The sequence below is a fragment of the Coptis chinensis genome, chromosome 6, assembly GCF_015680905.1.
Source record: "Coptis chinensis isolate HL-2020 chromosome 6, ASM1568090v1, whole genome shotgun sequence".
In the NCBI taxonomy this organism is placed as follows: Eukaryota; Viridiplantae; Streptophyta; class Magnoliopsida; order Ranunculales; family Ranunculaceae; genus Coptis; species Coptis chinensis.
Window position 1 is genome coordinate 72,920,400 of NC_141461.1, and position 26,424 is coordinate 72,946,823.

At 38.0% G+C, this 26,424-nt stretch overlaps 3 protein-coding genes and 1 pseudogene across 15 annotated transcripts; 3 read left to right on the forward strand and 1 right to left on the reverse strand.

Annotated features, from left to right (window-relative positions):
- Positions 1-582: 582 nt before the first annotated feature.
- LOC147494367 (pentatricopeptide repeat-containing protein At4g04370-like) lies at positions 583-8,037 on the forward strand. 10 transcript variants are annotated; one of them, XM_086568656.1, is made up of 5 exons: positions 623-1,486; positions 1,619-2,340; positions 2,577-2,925; positions 4,445-4,643; positions 7,697-8,037. In XM_086568656.1, the coding sequence occupies exons 1-3, from the start codon at positions 655-657 to the stop codon at positions 2,589-2,591; spliced, it is 1,569 nt and encodes a 522-aa protein (XP_086424782.1). In that variant the 5' UTR covers positions 623-654; the 3' UTR covers positions 2,592-2,925; positions 4,445-4,643; positions 7,697-8,037. The 10 variants fall into 10 exon arrangements, with proteins under 10 accessions (XP_086424780.1, XP_086424775.1, XP_086424777.1 ...); XM_086568654.1 differs by adding an exon at positions 6,539-6,596 and having other exon boundaries at positions 583-3,096; XM_086568649.1 differs by adding an exon at positions 2,994-3,096 and having other exon boundaries at positions 583-2,925.
- On the forward strand, positions 7,979-24,643 carry LOC147494368 (peroxisomal acyl-coenzyme A oxidase 1-like). 3 transcript variants are annotated; one of them, XM_086568661.1, is made up of 8 exons: positions 7,979-9,272; positions 15,890-16,000; positions 16,212-16,281; positions 16,438-16,627; positions 16,741-16,951; positions 23,716-23,831; positions 24,018-24,197; positions 24,264-24,643. In XM_086568661.1, the coding sequence occupies exons 1-5, from the start codon at positions 9,167-9,169 to the stop codon at positions 16,948-16,950; spliced, it is 687 nt and encodes a 228-aa protein (XP_086424787.1). In that variant the 5' UTR covers positions 7,979-9,166; the 3' UTR covers position 16,951; positions 23,716-23,831; positions 24,018-24,197; positions 24,264-24,643. The 3 variants fall into 3 exon arrangements, with proteins under 3 accessions (XP_086424787.1, XP_086424786.1, XP_086424785.1); XM_086568660.1 differs by having other exon boundaries at positions 7,979-9,062; positions 9,152-9,272; positions 24,018-24,643; XM_086568659.1 differs by having other exon boundaries at positions 24,018-24,643.
- LOC147494369 (general transcription and DNA repair factor IIH subunit TFB1-3 pseudogene) lies at positions 16,938-19,929 on the reverse strand (annotated as a pseudogene). Its single transcript, XR_015199657.1, has one exon. The product of XR_015199657.1 is annotated as a general transcription and DNA repair factor IIH subunit TFB1-3 pseudogene (transcript).
- Positions 19,705-22,317, forward strand: LOC147494370 (pentatricopeptide repeat-containing protein At4g04370-like). Its single transcript, XM_086568658.1, has 4 exons — positions 19,705-19,839; positions 19,937-19,998; positions 20,904-22,054; positions 22,179-22,317. The coding sequence occupies exons 3-4, from the start codon at positions 20,954-20,956 to the stop codon at positions 22,254-22,256; spliced, it is 1,179 nt and encodes a 392-aa protein (XP_086424784.1). The 5' UTR covers positions 19,705-19,839; positions 19,937-19,998; positions 20,904-20,953; the 3' UTR covers positions 22,257-22,317.
- Positions 24,644-26,424: the final 1,781 nt, after the last annotated feature.

The window sequence follows — 26,424 nt, forward strand, 5'->3', positions numbered from 1 at the left end:
AGAGATTTAAGTATATTCGTTCTCTCTCTCTATTTTCCGGTAATCAGTATATTCGTTCTCTCTCTCTATTTTCCGGTGGCAAACGTAAGATTTCAATGTTTCATTCGTGTTACATTTTTTTTGTGAAAACAAAATAGTGTTAAACTTAGGGCCAGTTCTTTATTTATCTCTTCTTAGAATTCACATTCGGTTATATGTTGTTTCAATTCTCAAAAGAGATTAGAAACGTATGTTTCTAGGATACCTAACTCGTTCTCATTTAAAACAGTTTTCTTATATGCAGTTTGTAATTCATAATGCTTTCTTTTAGTGAACTTAGATGGAATCACAGACTTTTAATCTACTTTGCTGGAAAATTGCAGAGTCCCAAAGTTGAGGCCTTCATTTTCAGAGATCATGGCAGCACTATTTTCCGGTAATTAATATTTACATTGAAAACCCCAAAAAATCATTTTGTTGAGCCGGTCCCCAGTGTAACCATTTGTACGCTTTTAAATGGTGATAATCTGCTTACACTGATTTCAGTTGTCTTCTTTTTTAAGGGTCCACTGATTAATGAAGCTGCCATACAAAAGGTTAGTTCTGTTTAAACTTTGGTCTATCAATAACATTTGATGCATTTCAGAGCCTTAGAGTGAAGGTGAGCAGCCTGAAATGCTGAACAACATGAATAAACCTCAGTTTTTCACCCACGTCAAATTACCATTACCCCCTCACCTCAACACCAAATCATACAACCAACTCATTAACCGTCTTTCGTCTTCAAATTCCCATAAACAAGTTTTAAACACGTACTCATTTATGCTCACCACAAACAATATTCCTCCCGATGCATATACATTCCCTTCTTTACTCAAAGCATGCACTTCACTTGGTTTAGTATCCCATGCTCTTTTGATCCACCAACACTCTATAGTTCATGGTCTTTCATCTGATGCGTTTATCGCGTCTTCACTTGTTCACATGTACTCTAAGTTCGGTGACATTTATAATGCACGTCGAGTTTTTGACTGCATGCCTGTCAGGAATGTTGTTCCTTGGACTGCGATTATTGCTTCTTATTCACGTGTAGGGGATGTAGACATGGCTTTTTATTTGTTTAGTGATATGAGAGTGGAGGGTGTGAAGCCTAATTCCGTTACTATACTTGGCTTGTTATCGGGTGTTTCTGTTGTTCGACAAGCGGAATGTGTTCATGCTAGTGTGGTGAGGTTTGGGTTTGAGGGGGATCTTGTTTTGATGAATTCTTTGTTGAATGTATATGGTAAATGTGGGGGAGTAGACTCCGCTTGGGAGTTGTTTAAGTGGATGGATCACAAAGACATTGTTTCGTGGAATTCTATGATTTCGGGTTACTCTCAGAATGGATATGTGAGAGAATCTGTTGAGTTATTGAATCGAATGAGAGTTGAAGGCGTTGAGCCTGATTATCAGACATTTGGATCAGTAGTATCCGCGGTCGCAAATGGCTTTGTGCATGGGTTAGGTAAGTTAATTCATGGACAAGTTTTAACATCAGGGTTTATTGGGGATATGCATGTCAACACAACTCTTATAGCCATGTACTTAAAATTTGGAAATGTGGATGATGCTTTTCGACTGTTTGATTGGATTGCAGATAGGGATGTGGTTTCATGGACAGCCATTATTTCAGGCTTAGTTCAGAATGATAGAGCAGATGAAGCATTGTGTGTGTTCCGTGAGATGTTAGATTCAGGAGTAAGGCCCTCGTCCACCACTATAGCTAGTGGACTTGCAGCTTGTGCACAGTTAGGCTCCTTTGGTTGGGGGTCCTCGATTCATGGTTATGTTTTAAGGCAGAGAATGCGGGTAGATATGGCTGTTCAGAACTCCCTAGTTACTATGTATGCCAAATGTGGCCATCTGGAGCAAAGCTGGTTTGTGTTTGATAGCGCACTTGATAAAGATGTGGTTACATGGAATGCAATAGTCGCAGGCTATGCTCAGAATGGCCATTTGCATAGATCTCTGTTCCTATTTGAGAAAATGACGGTTGCGAATGAGAGACCAGATTTTATCACAGTTGTGTCCCTTCTCCAAATGTGTGCTTCCCTTGGGGCACTTCAGCAAGGAAAATGGATCCATTCTTTTGTGATCAGAAATGGAATTGGGCCATGCATCTCAATCCATACTGCATTGATTGATATGTACTCGAAATGTGGTGATTTATGCAGGGCTCAGAAGTGTTTCGATGAGATGCCAGAACAAGATGTGGTTTCTTGGAGCTCGATCATTGCTGGGTATGGAAGTCATGGAAAAGGAGAAAGTGCTTTGAGAATGTATTATGATTTCCTGAGCTCCGGAATCAGGCCAAATCATGTAACTTTCTTAGCTATTTTATCTTCCTGTAGTCATACTGGATTTGTTTCAGAGGGCTTGAGAATATTCAAATCAATGACAGAAGATTTCAAAATTGAGCCAAAACTTGAACATCATGCTTGCATTGTTGATCTTCTTAGTCGAGCTGGAAAAGTCCAAGAGGCATACGAATTTGTCAAGAGGATGTTTCAACAGCCAAGTATTGATGTTATGGGCATATTGCTTGATGCTTGCAGGGTTTATGGATATGATGAGCTTGGGGATGTCATCTCACGAGAAATAATTACACTAAAGCCTGAGAGTGCAGGAAACTTTGTGCAACTGGCACACAACTATGCTTCACTTGGCAGATGGGATGGCGTCGGCGAGACATGGATGCAAATGAGATCCCTGGGACTGAAAAAGGTGCCTGGTTGGAGTTCTATTGAATTACATGGGATCATTTCAACATTTTTTGTAGATCACACTTCACATCCTCAGTATGCAGAAATGATGTTCATGTTGAATATGTTGAGTACAGAAATGCAAGATAGTACCACCAACGTCAGAACAGACTTCGATGAGGAACTAGCCAGATAAAAGTAGGTAAGTTACAAGGTTCGTATATGGAACTATGTTTTTGATGAGGGCTGTCTGATGAAACTATTAATCAGTGATCTGTTTGGAAGCTACTCAGTTACCTATGGTGCAAATGAATACCAATGTCTTTTCTTAGTTGTGGTCCATACTGGAACTCTTCAAGTTTTTACGGAAGAGGTAAAGACATCTAAGTTCACTCATTTCTAAGTTCCCACACCTTTGTACTAATTTGCCTTTTGTGCTGGATTTGTAATTGAATGTTTGACAATTATGCCTCACTCTCCAATGAAGAGAGTAATTGTCCAGTGACTGATCTAGTATATGCTTACTCATTTAATTGAATGAGCGAACCAAGTGTTCCTGGTATCTGTCTTCCAAAGATCATGACTCCAAGCTTCTCCTCCTCTCTTAACCGCACCTTCCCCCCTGTTGCCTTCATACCAGAGCCTCTTCAAACATTTCAATGTTCGGTAGTTGTTAATTGAGAGTTCAGTTTCTTGTCAAAGATTGTTTCTTGACTCTTCATAATGTTTGTTGCTATTGTAATTTGTAAGTTGGTGGAGGAGAGTATGGACCATCTTGTTACTTGTCTGATGGTTACGATGGTTTAGATATATTTTTCTTATTGTTCCATAAGCCTTGGACTCACCCTCGGAACTTTAATAAGGCTTTGGGTAAAGATATGACATTTTCGCCGCTTTCTTGCAAGGCTAAATGAAGCACCTATGTATAATGTGGGGTCTTTGGAAAGAAAGGAGCTCAAGGGTCTTTGAGCAGAAGGTGAAGAATTTGGTGGTGGTGAGGAGGTGCTTTTTGATTGGGATGCACGTGTCCCTCATTTGGAGGTGCTAACTTTGTAAACTTATATTTGCTCGGGATGTACTAGTATCATGAGATTTTGGGGAGCTTGAATGGGGGTTATAGTAAACATTGTTTAGTAATGAAATGGAATGAATTCTATCGACAAAAACAATAAAGAAGAAAAGTTGGTTTCTTCATTAGAATCGGCAGTTCCACACTCCTTATTTATAAAAATTCATGCTGGGTTCATGTCCACGTATCACTTTCGGAGATAACGCATTGACATATTGAATGTTATTTTCCTCAATTTTTTGTATCTCACTGTGTCGAATTCATCGCACCCATGTCGGAAACCGAAACACATATCCGTGTCAATGTCACTTAGGGTTCATTTGAAATTTGAGAGTTAAAGTTCATGTGTTTTTATTGTATTGTTAATTGAGAGGTACAATGATGATTTTGTAAGGTTTTGATTATTTATTGTTTTGAGTTGATTTATAAATAAAGTTAGCATCCTTGCTTAACTCTTTGAATTTCGAATTGTTCTTAGTGATTATGGGGATTAGTTAAATTCAAAGCCTTAGTATTCATATCTTGCATTCTAATTGAAGGTTCGACCAACGAAGTTGCATCACCTCATTGTTTTATTGTTCATTGGATATATTATTAATTATTTTAGTACCCAGAACTGCAGATTCCCTACTAACTCCTTTATATATTCTAGGGTTTCTGAGGTTACAAGGGAGGGGAAATTCGTGCAATCAGATGTTCCTCGACAACTTGTTTACGGAACCATGGTTAATGCGCGCCAAAAAATTGTATCTGCTGCTTCTTGTGCTTTATCACAAGCAGTTTCTGTTGCAATGAGATATAGTACCGTTCGAAGACAATTTGGTTCACAGGATGGTGGGCTTGAGACCCAGGTAAATTAAGGACTTCTATTATTTTTTGAGCATAATAAGCATTCTACTTTCGAACAAGTCAATTGTATTAAACATCCTCTGTATTTATAAATAAGCTTTCAAAGCTCTGAATTACATACTTACAGATTTCAAGAATCTTGTACGGGAAACATATAGATGGTACCCAATTATGTTAAATCACACTTGGTGAACCCTAAGGCCAAAGTAGAATTGATGAATTCATCATATATGGATTATCGAATGTGGCTCTCTAAGGTGAGTTTAGATCCTAAGAGGGCAATCTCATTTGCACCAAGATCAGCTACTGAACAACACAAGGCTCTTTCTATCTATGTTATTCATTCTTGTCACACTGATAAAACAACTAGATAAATATTAAATAGGCAATAAAACAAAGGTTCGTTTATAAAACTCAGCGGTGGCCTTTGACCTGCCCACCTCATCAATCTTAGAACTGATATTAAACTCCTAAACAACTGTTAACTAGCTGTTATGTCATTTGGTGGATATAAATTAAAGAGGAAGAGAAATCAGCACTGATATTAAACTCCTAAACAACTGTTAACTAGCTGTATGTGCATATTAACCCCCATATTTCTGTTACTGAAAACCATTTTGTTTTCTTTGTTTATTAGTTTTGTTTTTGTTAGAGTTCTAAGGGACATCTTCAAGGGGATTTAAGGGCTCAACCTGCCCCCGAATTCTGTGGAAGTTTCTATGATGTAAAATCCTGTTATTTTCTTATACATATATTGTAGTGATACCAGAGGTCTGGGGCTCGAACCCCACCAGCATCAAAGAGTTACTGATCTCATTTAAAAACAGGCTTGACAATCAAAAAAATATATTGTAGTGATACAAGGCCGTATTTTCCTCGTTTCTCTTCTCTTCAAACTTTCTTCTTCATTAATTAGCAATAATATATTTGTACTTTATTTTCTTGCCATTTTTTCATTTATTTCCGTCATGTTTGGAATTTGTACTGTTATGAAATTGAGAACTCACACACACACACACACAAACACACACTCACTCACGAGTCACGACTACGCTTATGAGTTTATTATGTGCACTGTAGGGTTTTATTTCTTAACCTTTTTATTATATGCAAGGTAGGTACTATTGTACAGTCAACATATAGTCACTGTGTAACAGTTAAAAGAATTGACAAAATCAACTTGAGATAAAAAGTTACCTCCAGCACGCCCTTATTTTTATTTAGGATTAAAAATTATATTCCCTACTCTCAATTATTTTGATCTTGCTGCCTAATTCAGTTTTTAGAAGCTTCTACTTCAATGGCACACCCCATAAAAGTCTGCACATGCACTGCTCTGTTTTCCTGTTAGATGTGGTTCAAAAATTACTAGTCATCGAAACGGTAGGTGCAGTCAGAACAAAATATCACGATCAACATCGAAAATTGTACACACTGTTTATGCCATGGCACAAAAACGAGACACCTCGTGGCAGTCCTATATCGGAATACTGTATATATAAAAAATATTGGTGAATTATTTGAGAGTGCAAATATGAAGGAATTTATGCTACATGGACACGCCATATTTTAAAAATAATGTGTTGGATACATATCCACGTGTCCATGTCGGACACACACAAACACATATTGTATGTGATATACCTCATGGTTTGATATTTCACCGTGGCAGACACTTCGTATCCATGTCGGATACGGACGCATGTACCTGTGTCAATGTAACTTAGGAAGGAATATTGGGAACATCAACTTCTAGTGACATATATTTGACTATATTTCAGGAATCAAGGCAATTTGCTTCATGTATAAGATAGTTACTACTTTCATGGTATCGTATGAAGTATTGGGATACTTTGCAAATATCAATCCTAAACAAGATCTTATTCTATGGGTGCAGTACCTTAAATATCTGATCCATCGCCTAGGCAGGCCTTATAAATCAAGTGGTCTTCGAGGTGTTCCCTTAGACACTACTTTGCTTTGCATTGTAATCACATTGTCTAATGCATGTGAGCAACATTATCTACTTTTGAAAAAGAGTAAAGCTCATCTGACATTGAGTGCAATTTCAATATTACTCTTTTTGTTATTGTTATCATGTTTATTTTCTTTGTATTTAGAAATCTACATATCATGTATACCAGTGCCGTAGATATGTGGTGTTTAATTCCCATGTCTCGTCAACTGTCTCGGTAATTTTAAAATCCTACTACGAGTCTAAACTTCTACTTTCTCTCTATTAAGTTTTCTGAAGTCTAGTTTCATTTGCTGCCCAAGTAGGTGAGTGAAATCGGCAGTTCCCTGGTTATGCGTCTTTCAAACATCGTCATAAATGTAATATCTTTTCTTTAAATTGTTTGGTTTCATTGATAGTGAAAACTTACTCTATACTGAAGATTCAGTGATCGTTTTTCTTCAAACTGTTTGATTTTCATTTACAGCCGAGGTTTCCTCTATTCTATAGTGAATGTTATTATTTCTGGAGGTTGGATCATCTTTTAGAACGGACTTTGAATCATTAGTACCTTTTGAGACCAGAAGACTAATTTTTTCATGTCATACTATATCCTGGTTTGTTTTTGTCATTAGTATAGTGTAGTTGGTTCCTCCTTTTGTTGATTTTCTTGAATGTCATGTAAAAGAATTACACAGCCTGCTTTTGTGTGTTTGCTGTTGTTACAGTATTATGCTGCTTTGACCAATTTTACAAAGTCACAGTTATCTCAAACTAGGGACATGTGTGGACGAAGTGGCAATGAGGCTTAATTGTACTAATTAAGGACTGCAGCTATTCCCTTGATCAGATTATAGGTTTAATAATAGGTCACCAACAATAGTTAGTTAAGTGTACTTTAACTTGCAATGAGAAGTAATCAGTCTCTATCTCCTCTCTTATTGCCCCACCATCTTGGACCTATTTGTAAGATGGTAATAGTTGTCTTATAAGTTAATCTACTGCTTCTTTGGGTTTTGATCTTCACCTACTTCATTTTGCTATTATCTCTTTTGGTGTGGACCTCATTTTAGGCTGACCTAAATTCTGTATTGTTTGCAGGATGGGATTGAAGAATGTAGGAAACTTTGTGGCGGTCATGGTTACCTATGTAGTAGCGGACTTCCTGAGTTATATGCTTTTTATGTCCCTGCCTGCACATACAAAGGAGATAATTCTGTTATGCTATTGCACACAGTACAAAATATCACATATTTGTTGATATCTATCTAGATTTCAGAGAAAGATATAAATATCATGATATGTTCAAAGATATATACGACTACAAATATCGACAATATTTTGGCGATATTTGGGATATTTGGCGATATTTTGAGTATGTAACAATTTTATTTACTATTTACCATTATATTTCAAATAAATATAAATAATGTATCATGATATATCAAGAAATATCTACGATATTTGTCGATATTTTGGATATATCTACAATATTTACATGTGAAACAATGTCAAATATCCCCAAAGAGGAGGATATATCCACGATACATATCGAGAAATTGAGTATCGATAAATACCTATATCCTGATATTTTGTACTATGATTGCAGGTTTGTGAATTATTTAAGATCCTTTCATCTATGGCAGGGAATCGGGTCGGGTTAACCCGAATCCGCCCAAACCAAATCCAATTCAGGTTGGGTTCGGGTAAAAAAAAATGTCCGTTTTAGAATTCGGATACGGATACGGATATATTTGGTCGGATTCAGATACGGAGAATTAATAAAATATTATATTAGTTTAAATTAAATACAAAATTTTAGTGTTAACCGATCGGGTTTCTGTTCGAATTTGGATTCGGTTCGGGTTCGGATAGAAATATTTTAAGAAATACGGATTCGGATACAACTATATCCGACCCGACCCCGACCCCGTTCCCTGCCCTACTACTTTCATCAGTATCATTGTGGTTTATATTGTTATAGTTTTCTGGAAGCAGGAGATAAGATTTCAGGAAGATCTTGGAATTAATTCACTGTTTTTATATTTGGATAAACCGGTAAATCATTGAAAGAAAGCATGGAGGGTGAGAGAGAAACTCGTTGTGGAACTTAAATTTGTCTTGCCCTGCTCTTGCTGGAATCAAATTCGATAAGTTTTTTTCTAGGAAAAGGATACTCTAGTAGGGAAGGATGTATAATATATTTAATAAGCACCTCAGACCTCATATCATTTTATAAAGAAACACGTAGTACTTGAAGGTGACATCTTTTCCATACCTGTGAGTTAACTTACTATGACATTGCAAATATTCTTCATGTGCTTACCTTGTCCAGTTTGGTTTTTTTTGTCCAAATGTAATCTGGAAGTTTTTCCTGGGAAAGGTTATGGGAGTAGGGAAGGATGAAATCATAATGTTCATGAGCAGCTCAGACCTCATATTACCTTATAGACTTTGTATATGAAATGTTCGATGGACATCTACTTTCATTATTCTTTGCTTCTTTTTTTGTTTTTGGTCGAAAAAGCGTTGACATTTTGGGAATATTTCTTGTAGGTTGCAAGGTTTCTTATGAAAACTGTTTCTCAGCTGGGATCTGGAAAGAAGCTTTTTGGGACAACAGCTTATATTGGACGAATAGAATACATGTTGCAGTGTAATTGTGATTCTCAAAGAGGTATGTAAATGATGCAAGGACGCAATAGATTATCATGTGCACAAACACATGCATAATGCTACAACTAGAGTTTATCTTTTATTCTACTTCTATTTTAAATCCTTAGTTAATTAGAATTAGACTAGCTTCTATTTTAGTTTCCCAAGTTCTATTATGATTAGGATTTGTTAACTAGTTCTCTATATAAGCAGATGTAAACCTTAAGATTTCCAGACTTGATTTTATTAGATTGAATTTATGAAATTCGTTTTTATTCATTAAACCCTAGTTTTGGGTATTTTTATACATTGTGTATCTATTGTTCTTGCTTCCGCAACAAAGATACATCAAATTGGTATCAGAGCTTTAGGTTTTTTCCTGGTTTGCTCGTCATGGACACTCAATGAAGAGGATGCGGACGACCACCAGCAGTGAATACAAGATTGGTTCGTGTTGAGAAAGAATTGCAAGCAAATTCGACTGATTTGCGCGACATAAAAGAGATTTTGATGAAGCACGTACCTAACTTTCAACCCAAACAAACCATTGAAGTTGTGGACAGACAACGGGTGGAAGATGACCCCCAAGATTCCCACCACTCTGGTTCTGAAGTTGAGTTAGTTGTTGCAGCCCAAAATACTCACTTGAATCGACGCCGCAGTCATGCACCCTCGCGCAAAACTTCTCCACATCCATCTTCCATTGAAAGCGATACAAAATCGCTTGTAGCTTCAAGCACTAAATCACCATCTTCTCCAATTCGTCGATTGGGATGACCTATTGTTGATGGAAGTGGTCCGATTTTGAATCCCACTGATCGGGGTCGATTTCCTCGTGCTGATTTGGCCTTCCCGAGTCAAGATCGCAGACGCAATCACGTAATTCGAGTTCCCCATGTTGATCAAACTTTTCAGCATAAAGATTTTGCTCCCAAAACTTATTATGATGCAGATCTCAAATCAAATCGCATAAGATATCGTCGAAATCCGTCAGGCCTGGGCCGTGGTAAAAAACATATTGATGCTTCTGTTACTCTTGGTCATCTTCTCCAACAGAATTTCGATCGGCCAAAGAGACGATCCTATTTGCCTAATTCACGGGCTGGGCAAACTAATGCAACTCGGGCTTCTAATGTGCAGGCCCATGGAAGACCTCATGATACTTTCAGGGCTACAAATTATATTCCAGTCCAACATAATACTAGGCCTGCCCGCAAGAACCCTGTTACTGTTGACCAGGGTGCACTCCATTCCCCTGACCCAGATGATTCGCCACCCCCTTCGCCCCGCCGACAGCCATGTTGGTTAGCACCAGCTTTTGATCCTCCGGACCCTTCAGATTCTCCATCTAGTCCTTCTCTACCAAGGCGCAATAACCACAATAGGCACAATCAAAGGCGTGGGCATCAACAAAATGTGCACCATAATGCAAGTAATTTTGATATTAATCGTTTATTGCGCATTTTAGAGAAGAATCAGATTGGTGATATTAAATTAGACGTGCCTGAATTTAATGGAAAATTACGACCGATGTTTTTTTGTCGACCGGGTTAAATAAGATTGAAAAAGTTTTTGATTATAAATTTTTTGAGGATCCTAAGTGTGTTAAATTAGTTGCGACTAAATTAACGGGCTATGCACTTGTTTGGTGGGATGAACTTCAATTGACTCGTGCTAAATTGGGTTACAACAAGATTACTACATGGGATAAGATCTTGTAGAGTTGAAAAAGAATTTATTCCTCATGACTATGAAAGGGATTTATTCATGCGCCTCCAAAACTTGAAACAACGGCTTCAAAGTGTGGCTGGGTATACTGAGGAGTTTCTTTTGTTGTGCACACGGGCTGATTTGTCTGAATCCGTAGATCAAAAAATTGGACGTTATTTGAATGGGTTGCGCAAACCATTTCGAGAGGCATTAGCTTTTAAAGATGTTTATGATATGTCCTATGCTATTAAATATGCTCTCAAAGCTGAAGATTTGCTTCGCTCATCCCCTTCAGCTACTGCTAGTGCCACTTCTACCCATGTTCCTTTGTCATCCAAACCTCCTCCTACCAGAGTGGGTCCAATCACATGCTATGAGTGTAAGGAAATTGGATATGTTCGTAGTGACTGTCCTAAACGCAAACGCGTGGGTTTAACATAGGATGAAGAAAATCTCACCCATCCAGAAGAAGACGTCACTGAGATTGATGGCTTTTTAACTTATGCAGATTCCGGTTGTCCCCAATTGATTGTTCGCCGTTCTTTAGTTACTCCAGTTGTTAAGCATGATCCTACGTCATGGCTTCGTCATAATATCTTCCGTACTCGCCGCGACTTCCGAATGACATGTTGTGGTAATGTTATCATGGATGGCTCCGATAATAATATTGTTTCTAAAGATATAGTGGACAAGCTGAAACTCAAGGATGAGCCACACCCTGAACCTTACACTATTTCTTGGTTACAGGATGGTGCCACAGTCAAGGTTACTCACCGTTGTCTAGTTTCTTTCTCCATTGGTCCTAAATACAAGGATGATGTTTGGTGTTATGTTGCACCCATGGACGCATGCCACTTGTTACTTGGTCGTCCCTGGCAGTATGATCTCCTTGTTACTCATAATGGGCGTAAGAACACTTATACTTTCACTTCTGGTGGCGACAAAATTGTTTTGGCACCACTATCTCCATTTCGCCCACCTTCTCAGCCACGCCCACCAGTGAAACCAAGTTTTCTAGCAGACGGACGTCATTGCTGTATGTTTCTTGCTCTTACTCCGTCATTTCTTGCAAACCCTACTACTATACCACCTGTGTTACAACCAATGCTAGATTCATATTCTAGCATTGGTTGCCCCCTACTCCGGTATGTTTGTACTGAGCCTGCTAATGGAGGATTGCCCCCTTTATGAGATATCCAACATGCTATTGATCTTATTCCTGGAGCTCCCCTCCCTAACTTACCACATTATCGCATGACTCCTTATGAACACGCCGAGTTACAGAGGCAAGTTACTGAGTTATTAGCTAAGGGATTTGTCAGAGAGTATGTCCCTCAGGCCGTGCCGCCTTTACTTACTCCTAAGAAAGATGGGAGTTGGAGGATATGTGTTGATAGCAGGGCTATTAACAAAATCACTGTGAAATATCGTTTTCCCATTCCACGCCTTGAGGATATGCTTGATTCATTGCATGGTGCTAAGGTGTTTTCCAAGCTTGATTTGCGATCTGGATTTCATCACATTCGTATCCGCCTTGGAGATGAATGGAAAACTGCCTTTAAAACAAAAGACGGTTTCTATGAGTGGTTGGTCATGCCCTTTGGCCTTTCTAATGCTCCTTCTACCTTCATGGGTCTTATGACTCAGGTTTTGAAGTCTTATCTGAATAAATTTTGTGTTGTCTACTTTGATGATATTTTGATTTACAGTTCTTCTGAGTCTGAACATATCAAGCATATTGAGATTCTTTTGGGTGTTTTGCGTACTGAGAAGCTTTATTTACAACTTAAGAAATGTTCTTTCATGATTGACTCTGTGGTATTTTTGGGTTTCGTGGTTTCTGCCGATAGTATTCGTGTTGTGGCCTGTTCCTTCTACAGTGACTCAGGTTCGTAGTTTTCATGGTTTAGCTTCTTTTTATAGAAGGTTCATTCATAATTTCAGCAGTATTATGGCTCTTTTAACTGCTTTGACGTGTGAGAAAGCTTTCAAATGGACTCCTGAAGCTAATGAGGCATTTGACTTGATTAAGAAGAAGATGACTTCTGCCACTGTTTTAGTTTTGCCAGATTTCACTCAACTCTTTGAGGTAACATGTGATGCTTGTAAGTACGGCATTAGTGCTGTTTTGAGCCAAAATGGCAAGCCGGTTGTTTTCTATAGTGAGAAACTTACTGGTGCTAAATTGAATTATTCTACATATGACTTGGAGTACTATGCAGTTGTCCAAGCTGTACGACATTGTCATCATTATTTTATTCATCATGAATTCCTCATAAAGTCTGACCATGAAGCTCTTCGTTATCTTAATACTCAGAAGGATGTTAGTACTCGACATATCAAGTGGAACTCTTTCTTGCAGAAATATACTTTCCACTTACAGTTTCAGGCTAGAAAGGATAATCGAGTTGTTGCTGCTTTGAGTCGTCGTTTGCATCTCTTGGTAACTCTTCGTACCTCTTTGTTTGGTTTTGATGAGTTACACGACTTATATGCTCAGGATGCCTATTTTGGTCCTATTCATGCCGACTGTTTAGTGCATCATGGTGTATCTGGTGAATTTTTTCTTCATGATGGTTTCATATTTCGGGGTTCACAGCTTTGTATTCCCGTTTCTTCCCTCCGTGATCAGATTATGTTTGAAATGCATGCTGGGGGGTTGAGTGGTCACTTTGGGATCATAAAGACTATTGCCTCTATCAGGGAGTACTTTTGGCTTACTATGCGTAGAGATATTAACCGGTTTATTGAGCGATGTTATGTGCCGCCGAAAAGGTAAGGTAAGCACACTTAATGCCGGTTTGTATACTCCACTTCCGATTCCCCGACAAACCTTGGGTTGATGTCTCCATGGATTTTGTGTTGGGTTTACCACGCTCTACACACCCGAAAGGATTCTATTTTTGTGGTTGTGGATCGTTTCTCCAAAATGGCTCATTTCATTCCCCTCGCACTCGCATTCACGATGCTTTGCATTGTGTTGCTCATTTATACTTCTGTGAGATAGTTCGTTTGCATGGTATACCTTGCATTATCACTTCTGATAGAGATGTCAAGTTTACTAGCTATTTTTGGAAAACATTATAGAAGCTTTTTAAGAGTAAACTCCAATTTTCTATAGCTTTCCATCCACAGACTGATGGGCAGACTGAGGTTGTAAATCGTAGTTTGGGTGACCTATTGCGGTGTTTGATTGATGATAATCCCAAATCTTGGGAGTTTGTTCAAGCACAAGCATAGTTTGCTTATAATAACTCTGTCAACCGTTCTACATGCCTTTCTCTTTTCATGATTGTAACTGGCATGACTCCTCTTACTGTTCTTGATCTTGCTCTTATTCCATCGACTGTTCCCGTTTGTGCATCTACAATGGAATTTGCTTCCCGGATTCACCTTATTCATGAGGATGTCAAGAAGCGTTTGGAGAAATCTTATGCCATGTACAAGACTAATGCAGACAAACACAAGCGCTTGGTGACTTTCGAGGTTGGTGATTTGGTGATGGTTTATTTGAGAAAAGAATGTCGGCCTTCATCTCACAAGTTAATGATGCGACGATTTGGCCCATTTCCCATTGTCGCCCGTCATGGAGAAAATGCTTATGAATTGGACCTCCCTCCCGAGATGCGTATATCTTGCACTCATAATGTAGCAGATCTCACTCCTTTTGTTGGCGATAGTATTCCACCTATTCCCCTACCTGTAGATCATAGTATTGTTCCTGCTACTGCTACAGATCGGATTGAAACTGTCATTGATGTTTCTACTACTACGACTCACCAGAGTACTTATGATCGTTATTTGGTGAAGTGGTGTGACCGTCCATTCTCAGAAAATTCATGGATTTCTGATGCTACATTTCAACTCATGGATCCTACTTTCTACCAGAAGTACAAGGACTTAATCTCGAGGACGAGCTCTTCTCAAGCTGGGGGGATTGATGCGAGGACGCAATAGATTATCATGTGCACAAACACATGCATAATGCTACAGCTAGAGTTTATCTTTTATTCTACTTCTATTTTTTTAAGCCTATTTTAAATGAGATCAGTAACTCTTTGATGCTGGCGGGGTTCGAGCCCCAGACCTCTGGTATCGTCACCCAAAGGTTTTACTGACTTTGCTAGTCGGCACCTGCATTCTACTTCTATTTTAAATCCTTAGTTAATTAGAATTAGACTAGCTTCTATTTTAGTTTCCCAAGTTCTATTATGATTAGGATTTGTTAACTAGTTCTCTATATAAGCAGATGTAAACCTTAAGATTTCCAGACTTGATTTTATTAGATTGAATTTATGAAATTCGTTTTTATTCATTAAACCCTAGTTTTGGGTATTTTTATACGTTGTGTATCTATTGTTCTTGCTTCCGCGACAAAGATACATCAGTAAACCTTACTTCAAGCCTCTGTTTCCTTTGCCATATATTGTAATTGCATGTTTCAATAAAAATGTAGCGTTTTCTATTGAGATTTTGATGCATAATAATTTAGAGGGGGGAAAACTGTGGATGCAATGTGTTGAGTATATATGTTTTATATTAGGTTGTTGACCTTGTGAGAGTTTGAATCTCTTGATAACAGAGAAATAAGCTCCTTTGTGTGAATACTTGGAACTGGATGGTACTTGCTAACAAGTTACAACGCAGTTGGCCATCCTGTTGTTATGTATGAGTATCATTACTAATATAGTGAAATACTATGGCAATGACACATTTGTTTTTTTGCCAAGTAAAACGTATTTCACCTTCAATAAGCTGGGAAGAATCATTTTTTTTTAATGCATTTTCCATGATTCAAATCATTTTCTTGTTATCTGAGAGCGTATTTTCATCTTTGTGCTCTCTCCACAGTAATCATTTCTTACTTTCTTGTATCTTCATTAATGTACGACGAGTTGGTTTCAGATTTCATCTTTTTGTGCAATGCAGCTGAGGATTGGATAAAGCCCAGTATAATATTTGAAGCATTTGAAACAAGATCTGCTAGGATGTCTTTTGCCTGTGCTCAAAATATAAGCAAAATGCCGAGATCAGAAGAAGGTAATATCTCTTTATGTGCCATAATAGGGTCATTCTCTATCTTCAAGTTCTACCGCAGCTTAAAATATGACCCGTAATACACCATTCTCTATCTCCTTTGCATGTGTGCCATGTGACAAGTAGGACGCCATGCTCAAATTTTCTTTGTATTTTATTTGCAGAATTTGTTTCTCCTAAATAGAACATGTCCTTATAAAAAGATCCCGTTCAGGCTTTACAGAACTCTCGTCTGATTTAGTGGAGGCCGCTGTTGCTCACTGCCAGTTGCTTGTGGTTTCTAAGTAAGCTTCTCTGCCTTCTTTTTGCTAATTGGTATTTCTATCGCCCTAAAGTAATTAGTATAGTGAAGAATAAGTCTTGCATAAGCTTGTCATGATTCCTCACAAGCTTCGATACACAATCTAATTGTTTGATTAATCGTGAGTCATGTTGCACAGATTCAAAGAGAAGCTACAGCAAAACACACCTGGAAAGGGGGTGAAAGAACAGCTACAGCTACAGTTGCTGTTTGGGATCTATGCCCTCTCTTTACTTCATAAGCATCAGGGTGATTTTCTTTCCACTGGTAGCATAACACCTAGGCAAGCCTCACTTGTAAATGATCAGCTTAGATCTCTTTATGCCCAGGTACTGATTGTGTAATTCATTAATTTCCATCAGGACTCTCTTGGTGCAGTTCTATATTTTGATCTAACCTTGCATGGCCAACTAAACTGATATGTCTCGATGTCTCTTGATAGGTCCATCACAATGCAATTGCACTGGTTGATGCATTTAACTACACCGACCATTACTTAGGCTCTGTCCTTGGTCGCTATGATGGGAATGTATATCCAAATCTATACAACGAGGCATGGAAGGACCCACTCAATGGTTCAGTTGTGCCCGATGGCTATCGTGAATACATATATCCTATGCTCAAGCAAAAACTCGCAAATGCAAAACTCTGAGGTCTGTGATTCCAACAAATTTTAAATTGTGAATATCTGAAGATTTATCAGTTAAGCCGTAGGAACACACCGCACTTGGTACATAAGCGTTGTTTTCATGATCACCAATTTTACAGAATGGGTGATTGTTTGCAATAGGTATATTTATGTAAAACCGATCTTTTTTGCAGTTGAAAATGACATGGTTATTGTATAACATTAATTGCGCTCCTGTAGTGTTTGCAAAAAAAGTTTGATCTATTTTGAGGCAGAGTACTTGACCTTTTTTTTATCACCCTTTTATTTTTTGTTCTTTTTTTTTTTGAGTACAGCTTCCATATCTATGCGAGCTCGAAAAGAATTGTTCTGTATAAAACTTGCACTGTCTTTTCCTTAAGTGTCCTAACTATTTATCTTCCCGCTAGAAGATGAGTGTTCTTCTGCAATTCTAAGTGAAATATGAGAAAAAAATCAAGGTCTGAAGTTCTATGAAAGTGGTGACTATTACAAAAGGTACATGCACCATCAAACTTGCAACGGTGTTCTAGGACGTTGAAAACGAATCATATTTTGGTGTAGTTTGTGGAGGGTTTATCAGATTTTAAATGATGACAAGGAAAAGGAAAAAGAAAATCTTGCTCTCTCACCTCTAGACTCTAGGAAGCGCCTTCCAAGACATTTCCACTCCACTCTCCTAGAGATCTCAAGACTCAAGAGAACTTTTCTCACGTCCCTTCTGAAGATCAACAACAAAAGCTTTCCTACTATAGGAGAATGTCTTTTCCCAAGTTTTATGGAGGAAGTAAGAGGTATTGGACTATGCAAGCTTGATAGAAATTGAAGTAATACTACTGTTTGGTCATTACATATCACATTTCAAACTTTAGAACCATTTCAAATTGAGTTGGGATTGCCTTATGCTTAATGCACTTCAAGACCAGTTTTGACAGGACTCAGAGAGGGGAAATCGAATTATGCTGTTAGATTTTCTTTTGGTGGAATGAAGCTATTACTGGTGCAATAGTGCTAAATCGTATTAGCATTGCAGAGTACCAATCAAAGTCATATGATGCATAGCAGCATAGTTACTTCCAAGCAAATATATCTTGGATCCAAAAATGTAGGTGTTGTCCAAAATCATATAGGCAGTTGGCAACTGTCCCTAAGCGCATTAGGTGTTTCCTTACTATTCTCCTATCTCCTCTGCGTCTGTGCATCATAATGTAAAAATGCAGCATCTAGAGCCTTAAGCATAGGGTGAACAAGCAGAGAAACTTGATGTCGAAATTCTAACTGTACAGATTCCTTTACCCCTTGTAGCTTGGGATATATCTCCGACATTGCGTCCTTTAATCTGCTCACCTTGGTGGAGAGGTATGTTGTTGTAATTGGATAAGATGACCAGAAGTGCTTCAGTGATTCCTGTATAGATGCCCAGTGATGTAGGAGTTCATCATCTCTAGTTTCCTTTGGCAGTCTGTCAAGGACACTTTCCTGAGGGCTTTTGCAAATGTGATACTTGGCACTTGAGTGTTGCCGAGTCAATTCATTTAGAACCTTAAGAGCAGTACCAGACCTAACAACGGGTTCACCAAATTTATTCTCTTTCATCTCTGAAACAAGAGTTTTTAACGAGTCAAATGATTTCTGAGTACCCAAGCTGAGATTGATTAATTTTGTGACAACCTCTGCATCTCCCAAAGTTCTGAGAGAATCAGCTTGCTGAGAATCAAAATACTGTTGGAGATCCTTAAGAGCAGTACCAGACCTAACAACGGGTTCACCAAATTTATTCTCTTTCATCTCCGAGACAAGAGTTTTTAACGAGTCAAATGATTTCTGAGTACCCAAGCTGAGATTCATTAATTTTGTGACAACCTCTGCATCTCCCAAAGTTCTGAGAGAATCAGCTTGCTGAGAATCAAAATACTGTTGGAGATCCTTAATACAAAGAGGTGCAGAATGAAGGTTATGAGGATCTCGTAGATCTTCAATCTCAGTCATACCCTCTACAACCATTGCTCGAGGTGCATTCTCATTGGTTTCATCCAACTGCTGCATGTTGGTTAAGATTTTGAAAGAGGGTCCTCGTGTGTTCATCATACGCTAAGTCAATAGCTTCTATACGTTCATCACAAATAATTTTATGATCCTGAAGATGCATGTAATCATCACCTTCATCAGGTTCCATGTCTAAGGCCAATATTTCATCACGCTTAAAAAGAAGACCAATCGCCTCATCATCATCAGCTGCAGCTGCAGTTACAGCAGCAACAACATATTTTTTCCTGTACAGAAATTCTGCATTACAATACTTTGTCCAAAATTCAATTTCTGACATCTTATTGGGGACAAGTTTCCTGTATGCCAAGTGAACAGCTGGTTTTTCAGCAAATATCTGATGAATGATTTCCACAGTCAAGTTAACTGTGACTTTGTTGCTCCCACCAGTGGTCGGTAGTTTGTCATCTGCAACTTCAAGCATAGCACTTCTGTATCCCACTTGATGTTTCGGAGTCTTGCTAGCATCAGTAGTAAGCAACTACTTTCTTGTTGCCCAGAACTCAGATTCTGACAACACACCAGTGATCGCAAATTGCTTGTGTAATTTCTGCAACTCACTATTCTCTTGAAGCAGCTTCATTCTAAGTTCAATCTCAGCAGCATTAAGTCGTTCCGCACAAACTGCTTTGTGATCCTCCCCACATAATTTCTTCGTAAGGACTTTGCTCACAAAATCTCGGCAAACATTGCGGTCAGAGAAATTTTCAAACTCAAAAATAATGCAACCTCCCCCTTGGATGATAGCAGGATCTAGTGTAAGATTTAGAAGGGCTGCCTTCTTGTTAACTAGATGCTGTTTAAGTGATTCTACCCCAACATTAAGCTTTACAGAAGTAGGATCATCAGGTGCAAACATAAATCTGTCTCCGTTCATTATCAGCACTCCCTGAATGCCAGGATCCTTCACTGAGTTCTTATACTTAACCCGCATAACAACTTGCAGGTTCTTCTTATGGACCAAAAAGGAACAAGATGTGTTGGACCTAACAAGAAGCACGCAAAAATGTAAGAGCTCATGAGAATTAACTGCATTTTACCCTAAAACAAAGTAACTAAACTCTTGAGTTGAAGAATTTGAACATCTAAGTCGATGAAGCTTTAACCAGTTCCTGCTATATACCTAACAGAAAGAAAATAAGTGACCAAATATGAAAGCAAATGAGCTGCAAACAAGTCCATGATCATTAACCAACCAAGGTTGACCAAATATATAATATCTCAGACGTCGATAACTGTTCGATCAGAGGATTGAAGCAATGAAAAACTAGGTACAATTAAGTCCCTACGCCTATCTGGATCACTAATCTATTATATCTTATTAACGAAATTACTGACCCCAGTGACGATGATTAATGATTGGAACCGATATAAATAAATTGTAAAACCCATTCCCATCACTCATTATTCACTCGAGACAACATTGACCTAATCCTATCTAAGCTAGCCAATCTACCAATAAAAATCGAGTGAAATGATAATGACAAATGAACCCACCCATTGCATTGTTCATATTGATAATCCTTCTATATAATTCGGTTAATTTATTTAATAAAACTAGGGTAAGTAAATATATTACACAAGATAAGATACAAAAAACCACGAAACAGTGTAATTACTTGGGCATGAAGTTTTTTAGCTTAAATATGTAGAACTCAAGTATGAGTGTATGACCTACTTCATTTACTTCAACAACAAATGTTGCTATACTTGGGTTGTTAGCGGGTGTTTCTGTTGTTCGACAAATGGAATGTGTTCATGCTAGTGTGGTGAGGTTTGGGTTTGAGGGGGATCTTGTTTTGATGAATTCTTTGTTGAATGTATATGGTAAATGTGGGGGAGTAGATTCCACTTGGAAGTTGTTTAAGTGGATGGATCACAAAACATTGTTTCGTGGAATTCTATGATTTCAGGTTACTCGCAGAATGAATATGTGAGAGAATCTGTTGAGTTATTGAATCGAATGAGAGTTGAAGGCGTTGAGCCTGATTATCAGATATTTGGATCAGTAGTATCCGCAGTCGCAAATGGCTTTGTACATGGGTTAGGTAAGTTAATTCATGGACAAGTTTCAACATCAGGGTTTATTGGAGATATGCTTGTTGACACCACTCTTATAGGCATGTATTTAAAATTTGGAAATGTGGATGATGCTTTTCGACTGTTTGATCAGATTGCAGATAGGGACGTGGTTTCATGGACAGCCATTATTTCAGGCTTAGTTCTGAATGATAGGTCAGATGAAGCATTGTGTGTGTTCCGTGAGATGTTAGATTCAGGAGTAAGGCCCTCGTCCACCACTATAGCTAGTGGACTTGCAGCTTGTGCACATTTAGATTCCTTTGATTGGGGGTCCTCGACTCACGGTTATGTTATAAGGCAGAGAATGCGGGTAGATGTGGCTGTTCAGAACTCCCTAGTTACTATGTATGCCAAATGTGGTCATCTGGAGCAAAGCTGGTTTGTTTTTGATAGCACACTTGAAAAAGATGTGGTTACATGGAATGCAATAGTTGCAGGCTATGCTCAGACTGGCCATTTGCATAGATCTCTGTTCCTATTTGAGAAAATGAGGGATGCTAATGAGAGACCAGATTTTATCACAGTTGTGTCCCTTCTCCAAATGTGTGCTTCCCCTGGAGCACTTCAGCAAGGAAAAAGGATCCATTCTTTTGTGATCAGAAATGGAATTGGGCCATGCATCTCAATCCATACTGCATTGATTGATATGTACTTGAAATGTGGTGATTTATGCAGGGCTCAGAAGTGTTTCGATGAGATGCCAGAACAAGATGTGGTTTCTTGTAGCACGATCATTGCTGGGTATGGAAGTCATGGAAAAGGAGAAAGTGCTTTGAGAATGTATTATGATTTCCTGTGCTCCAGAATCAGGCCAAATCATGTAACTTTCTTAGCTATTTTATCTTCCTGTAGTCATGCTGGATTTTTTTGTGAGGGCTTGAGAATATTCAAATCAATGACAGAAGATTTCAAAATTGAGCCAAAACTTGAACATCGTGCTTGCATTGTTGATCTTCTTAGTCAAGCTGGAAAAGTCCAAGAGGTATACGAATTTGTCAAGAGGATGTTTCAACAGCCAAGTATTGATGTTATGTGGGTTTATGGATATGATGAGCTTGGGGATGTCATCTATCGAGAACTAATTACACTAAATCCTGAGAGTGCAGGAAATTTTGTGCAACTGGTACACAACTATGCTTCACTTGGCAGATGGGATGGTGTCGGCAAGACATGGATGCAAATGAGATCCCTGGGGCTGAAAAAGGTGCCTGGTTGGAGTTCTATTGAACTACATGGGATCATTTCAACATTTTTTGTAGATCACACTTCCCATCCTCAGTATGCAGAAATGATGTTCATGTTGAATATGTTGAGTACAGAAATGCAAGATAGTACCACCAACGTCAGAACAGATTCGATGAGGAACTAGCCAGATAAAGGTAGGTAAGTTACAAGATTCTTATGTGGAAGTCTGTTTTTGATGAATTGAATATATATATATATATAGAGAGAGAGAGAGAGAGAGAGACCGTTGAATATTGTGTTCTTTCAACAAGGTTCTCAAGATAGGGCAGGGAATCTCACTGCCAAGTTATAGAAATCATGTAATAGCATTCGAGGATGAAGTATATGCCAGCAATATGTTGCTCTTCTTGCTGATCATTCAGTACTGAATGAAGCCTTTCCGCTTGCAGAGTCACTCTTCCTTAGAAGGTAGCAAATCTTAATGCTCGATTTATTATCATTTTACTTATGAATATACAAAACACATATTATGAGATATTCAGTCCCCTAATCCATGACACGATATGAAATAGATGTTTCATTCTGGATTACTTGCGTTTTGTTATCAAATGTGAACATGCTTTTACCTTCATTATTATGAAATTGCTACGAGTGAAATTAAATTTTATCTATTGATTTTATTTTTCTCGCAAGTAGGGAATTGTATTACGAATAATGAAATACAAGGGTTTGGGTGCTTTGTGTAGCACCCCGAGAGCAACCATTACAAACTAGGTATGTAGTCTCCCAATAGGCAAAGCCTAACAGGTTACAACATTAGAAAGCTTATAAATTACCAAGCCAAGCTGAAGGACCGATAGAGGCCTAACATTTCAACTATTATGATAGCCCAAGATAGATTAGTCCTGACCGAACTCCACCATCTCTACCCATAGTTATCCCTGTAAACATCCAACTCCTATGATTACGTTTCTGCAGCATGTCAAGCTTTATCTTACCAATTTGAAAAGCTAATAGAAATTTTATCTATTGAATAAGAGAAGAAGAAGAAAGTCTGGAGAAGAAGAGATAAAAGACGATACAGGCTTAATCAGTTTCTTCCTTCTCACACAACTATAAATAAGAAAATACTAGTATACATAAAAAAGAAGGATAATTTCTTTCCCCCGAACCCCCATTGGGCCATCTACACGCAACGAGGGAAGCAATAATTCCCCTTAGAACTCTAACACTATGCATCCAATTTTTTACCATCTAATATGTTTCTTTATGGCAATTAAAATGTACTCACCTTCATTATGCTTGAAAATATGCATTTATTAGTGTTTATATTTGTTCTGTTGTGCTCTAAGAGTTTGTTATTGTTTTTGTGCTCTGGTTGAAATGGTAAGCATATCTGTATCTTTATTATGGACTACATGTTGGTTATAGAATTTGACATCTTTTCATTGAATGCAGCCGTGGAAATACTCTTTATAAAGTGAATTTTAGAGCTCCTTGATGTGCTGGTTTAGTATCAGTTTATGGGGGTTTTGCAAGAACTTTGACACACAGATTTGAGGGTGATGGATTGGGTATGAAGTTCTTGATTTTTTTGTGTTTTGTTTTGTTTTTTTTCTTGTTAGTCGATATATTATGACACTCTAAGCATTTTCCCCTCTTCGCGGGTTAGGACCATTCTACCTCCTTGGAGGGGTAGAATGCTGGCACTTCTTAGACTATCTTTTTGGTTGAGTAATCATGTGAGTTATGTTGCACAGATTCATAGAGAAGTTATAACAAAGACACGTCTGGAAAAGGGGTGAAAGAACGGCTTTAGTTCCTATGTGGAATACATGCCCTTCCTTTACTTTATAAGCATCAGGAGTGATTTCTTTTCGCTGGTAGCATCAAACTGGGGCAAATGCTTTTATGATCAGCTTAGATCTCTTCATGCTCAGGTATTGACTGTGTAATTCAGTAACTTTCTTCAGGAACTCGTGGTTCATTTGTGTCTCCATCGCAAGGCAATTGCACTGGTTGATGGGAATGCATATCCAAATCATTACAACGAGGCAGGGAGCGTTCCACTCAATGATTCAGTTGTGCCCGATGGCTATCAGAATAATTAAACCCAATGCTCAAGTAACAACTCATCAATGCAAGACTCTGAGGTCTGTGATTCCAACAAATTGTAGATTTTGTAATATTTTAACATTTATGAGTGTAGCTGTACTATCACACCACGCATGCTATGCGAGCAGTGTAACCAATAGCAGCAATTTTATGAAAATGGATGCATGATAGTTTGAAATAGGTGTAATTTATGTATAAGCAATCGTCATTTAATTCATTATACTGGAAATTGACATGGCCATTGTAATTCATCAATTCAGTTTTGAGCTCCTGTTATGTTTGCATAAGTGCTTGTTCTATTTTAAGGCAGAGTATTCAATTATTCATCCTTCTTCTGTGTGACCTGCACTATTCTCAAGGCATATTAGCAAGCGTAGTTCTAAAGAGAAATTAGGAGCTTCAATTTAACACTTTTGTTTCAGAGTAAGTGCAGTGACTCGTTTCTGTCTGGCATTGACTTGAAACTACTTCTAATCATCTTTCAATTCTTTGTCGCGCCAAATATAAGTGGAGCTGTTCAACCGTTGGATATAGCACTTTTTTTTAAAAAAAGGATCCATTCATTCATAATCAGGCAACAACAAAATTTTCATACAAACTCTCTTTGACTCAATGAAATAAACGACTAACAGAAAAAGGAACAACAGTCCCATTACAACACAAGTCTACTTTCATTCCTAGAGCAAAAAACAACTCGACAAAAACCAAAAGACTGCCTGATAATTTGGATCTTTGACCTTAGATCTTCTAACTCCCAAGAAGAGCACTCGACTTGACCGTTGACAGCATCAACCATGCTTTTGCAATCCGATGCAATGACCACCATCTTAATATCTAGATCCAAAGCTTTTTCTAAACCCACCACAAAAGAGCTTGAAACTCTATTTCCTTTGGTCCAGTTGCTATGCAATGCTTGCTTCCTGCAAACATAATGTCACATGACCATTTACCAATGGTAAGACCAATACCACCAGTTTTGGATATACTCTCATATCCTTCGTCAATGGTTATAAGATATAACTCTTGTAAAAAGGCTTTTGGTATATAATATTTGCACAAGGGTGCGGGTTTTGATGGTAAGAAGGAAGCTGTTGATTGAGCTAAAAGAGTGGTCGAGGATAATGGTTTGTAGTTCTGGGTAAAGTTTATTTGGTTTCTATCCAGCCAAATGAAGTACGATAGTTTGCAAAGTGTGTTAAGTTTTGTATGATAGCATCTTTGGGTTGGTTTTCCATATAAATTTTAATGAGGGTATCCCTAAAGGTTGTGGTAGATTACTGAGCCAGGTTGGTGCTAAAGAAGGACAAGTTAAAAGAGCATGGTCAATGGATTCAGTAGCTTGGTTATAACGAGGACAAGTTTCATTATTATCCATATGTCTATTAGCTCTGCCTTCCTTTACTAACTGCATCAACCCATTTCAGCTGTAGTAACTTGTAATTGCTTGATATGTACCATGCTCTGAAGCTCATCCAACTCCGATCCAAAATCAACATAAGCAAACTAGGAATTAGAGAATTTCGTAAATTTAGCGTGGAAAAGAAGAAGCATTTGGAGTGAATTTTTTATCTCTTTTCAAATTTGTGTATGCAGGTTACCTGGATGCATAATGCACCCACATATAATGCATGTTGCATTCACAGTTTTGGACGAAATTGGTAATTTTGCCTTTTTAGATGAAAGGAATAAGCCCTATTGCAGTGAAAATCTATGCTAGTGTTTACTTTTTATTTACGTTATTTTTTTTTTTGGAGCTTTTAACTTTATAATTTCGTTACTCAGTTCATCAGATGGTTATTTTACAGTTTATAATAACTTGTCATTCTCCTTCCTCCCGTTCCATTCCGTCCCGTCATAGCCTAATCAGTTATCATACATGATTATGTAACACTTCACTACTTCAGAGACCTAAAAATGCATTGAATGCATGGCAAAAAGCTTTTAGGATATAGTGGGACGTCAACAATGAGGAAGGTGCTACTGATAAGTTGTTCCAAACAACTTTTGAGTGGTACTAATTTAGAATAAGTTTTTTCTTTTTGATAAGCGATA

Excerpts from the sequence above, each read along its gene's own strand:
- LOC147494367 (XM_086568654.1), top strand. The coding sequence starts at position 655 with ATGCTGAACAACATGAATAAACCTCAGTTTTTCACCCACGTCAAATTA.
- LOC147494368 (XM_086568659.1), top strand. The coding sequence starts at position 9,167 with ATGAAAACTGTTTCTCAGCTGGGATCTGGAAAGAAGCTTTTTGGGACA. Across the intron at positions 16,001-16,211 it reads AATGCCGAGATCAGAAGAAG|GCTTTACAGAACTCTCGTCT; the intron begins GTAATATCTCTT and ends GATCCCGTTCAG. Across the intron at positions 16,282-16,437 it reads CAGTTGCTTGTGGTTTCTAA|ATTCAAAGAGAAGCTACAGC; the intron begins GTAAGCTTCTCT and ends CATGTTGCACAG.
- LOC147494370 (XM_086568658.1), top strand. The coding sequence starts at position 20,954 with ATGAGAGTTGAAGGCGTTGAGCCTGATTATCAGATATTTGGATCAGTA. Across the intron at positions 22,055-22,178 it reads AAGCTGGAAAAGTCCAAGAG|GAAATTTTGTGCAACTGGTA; the intron begins GTATACGAATTT and ends CTGAGAGTGCAG.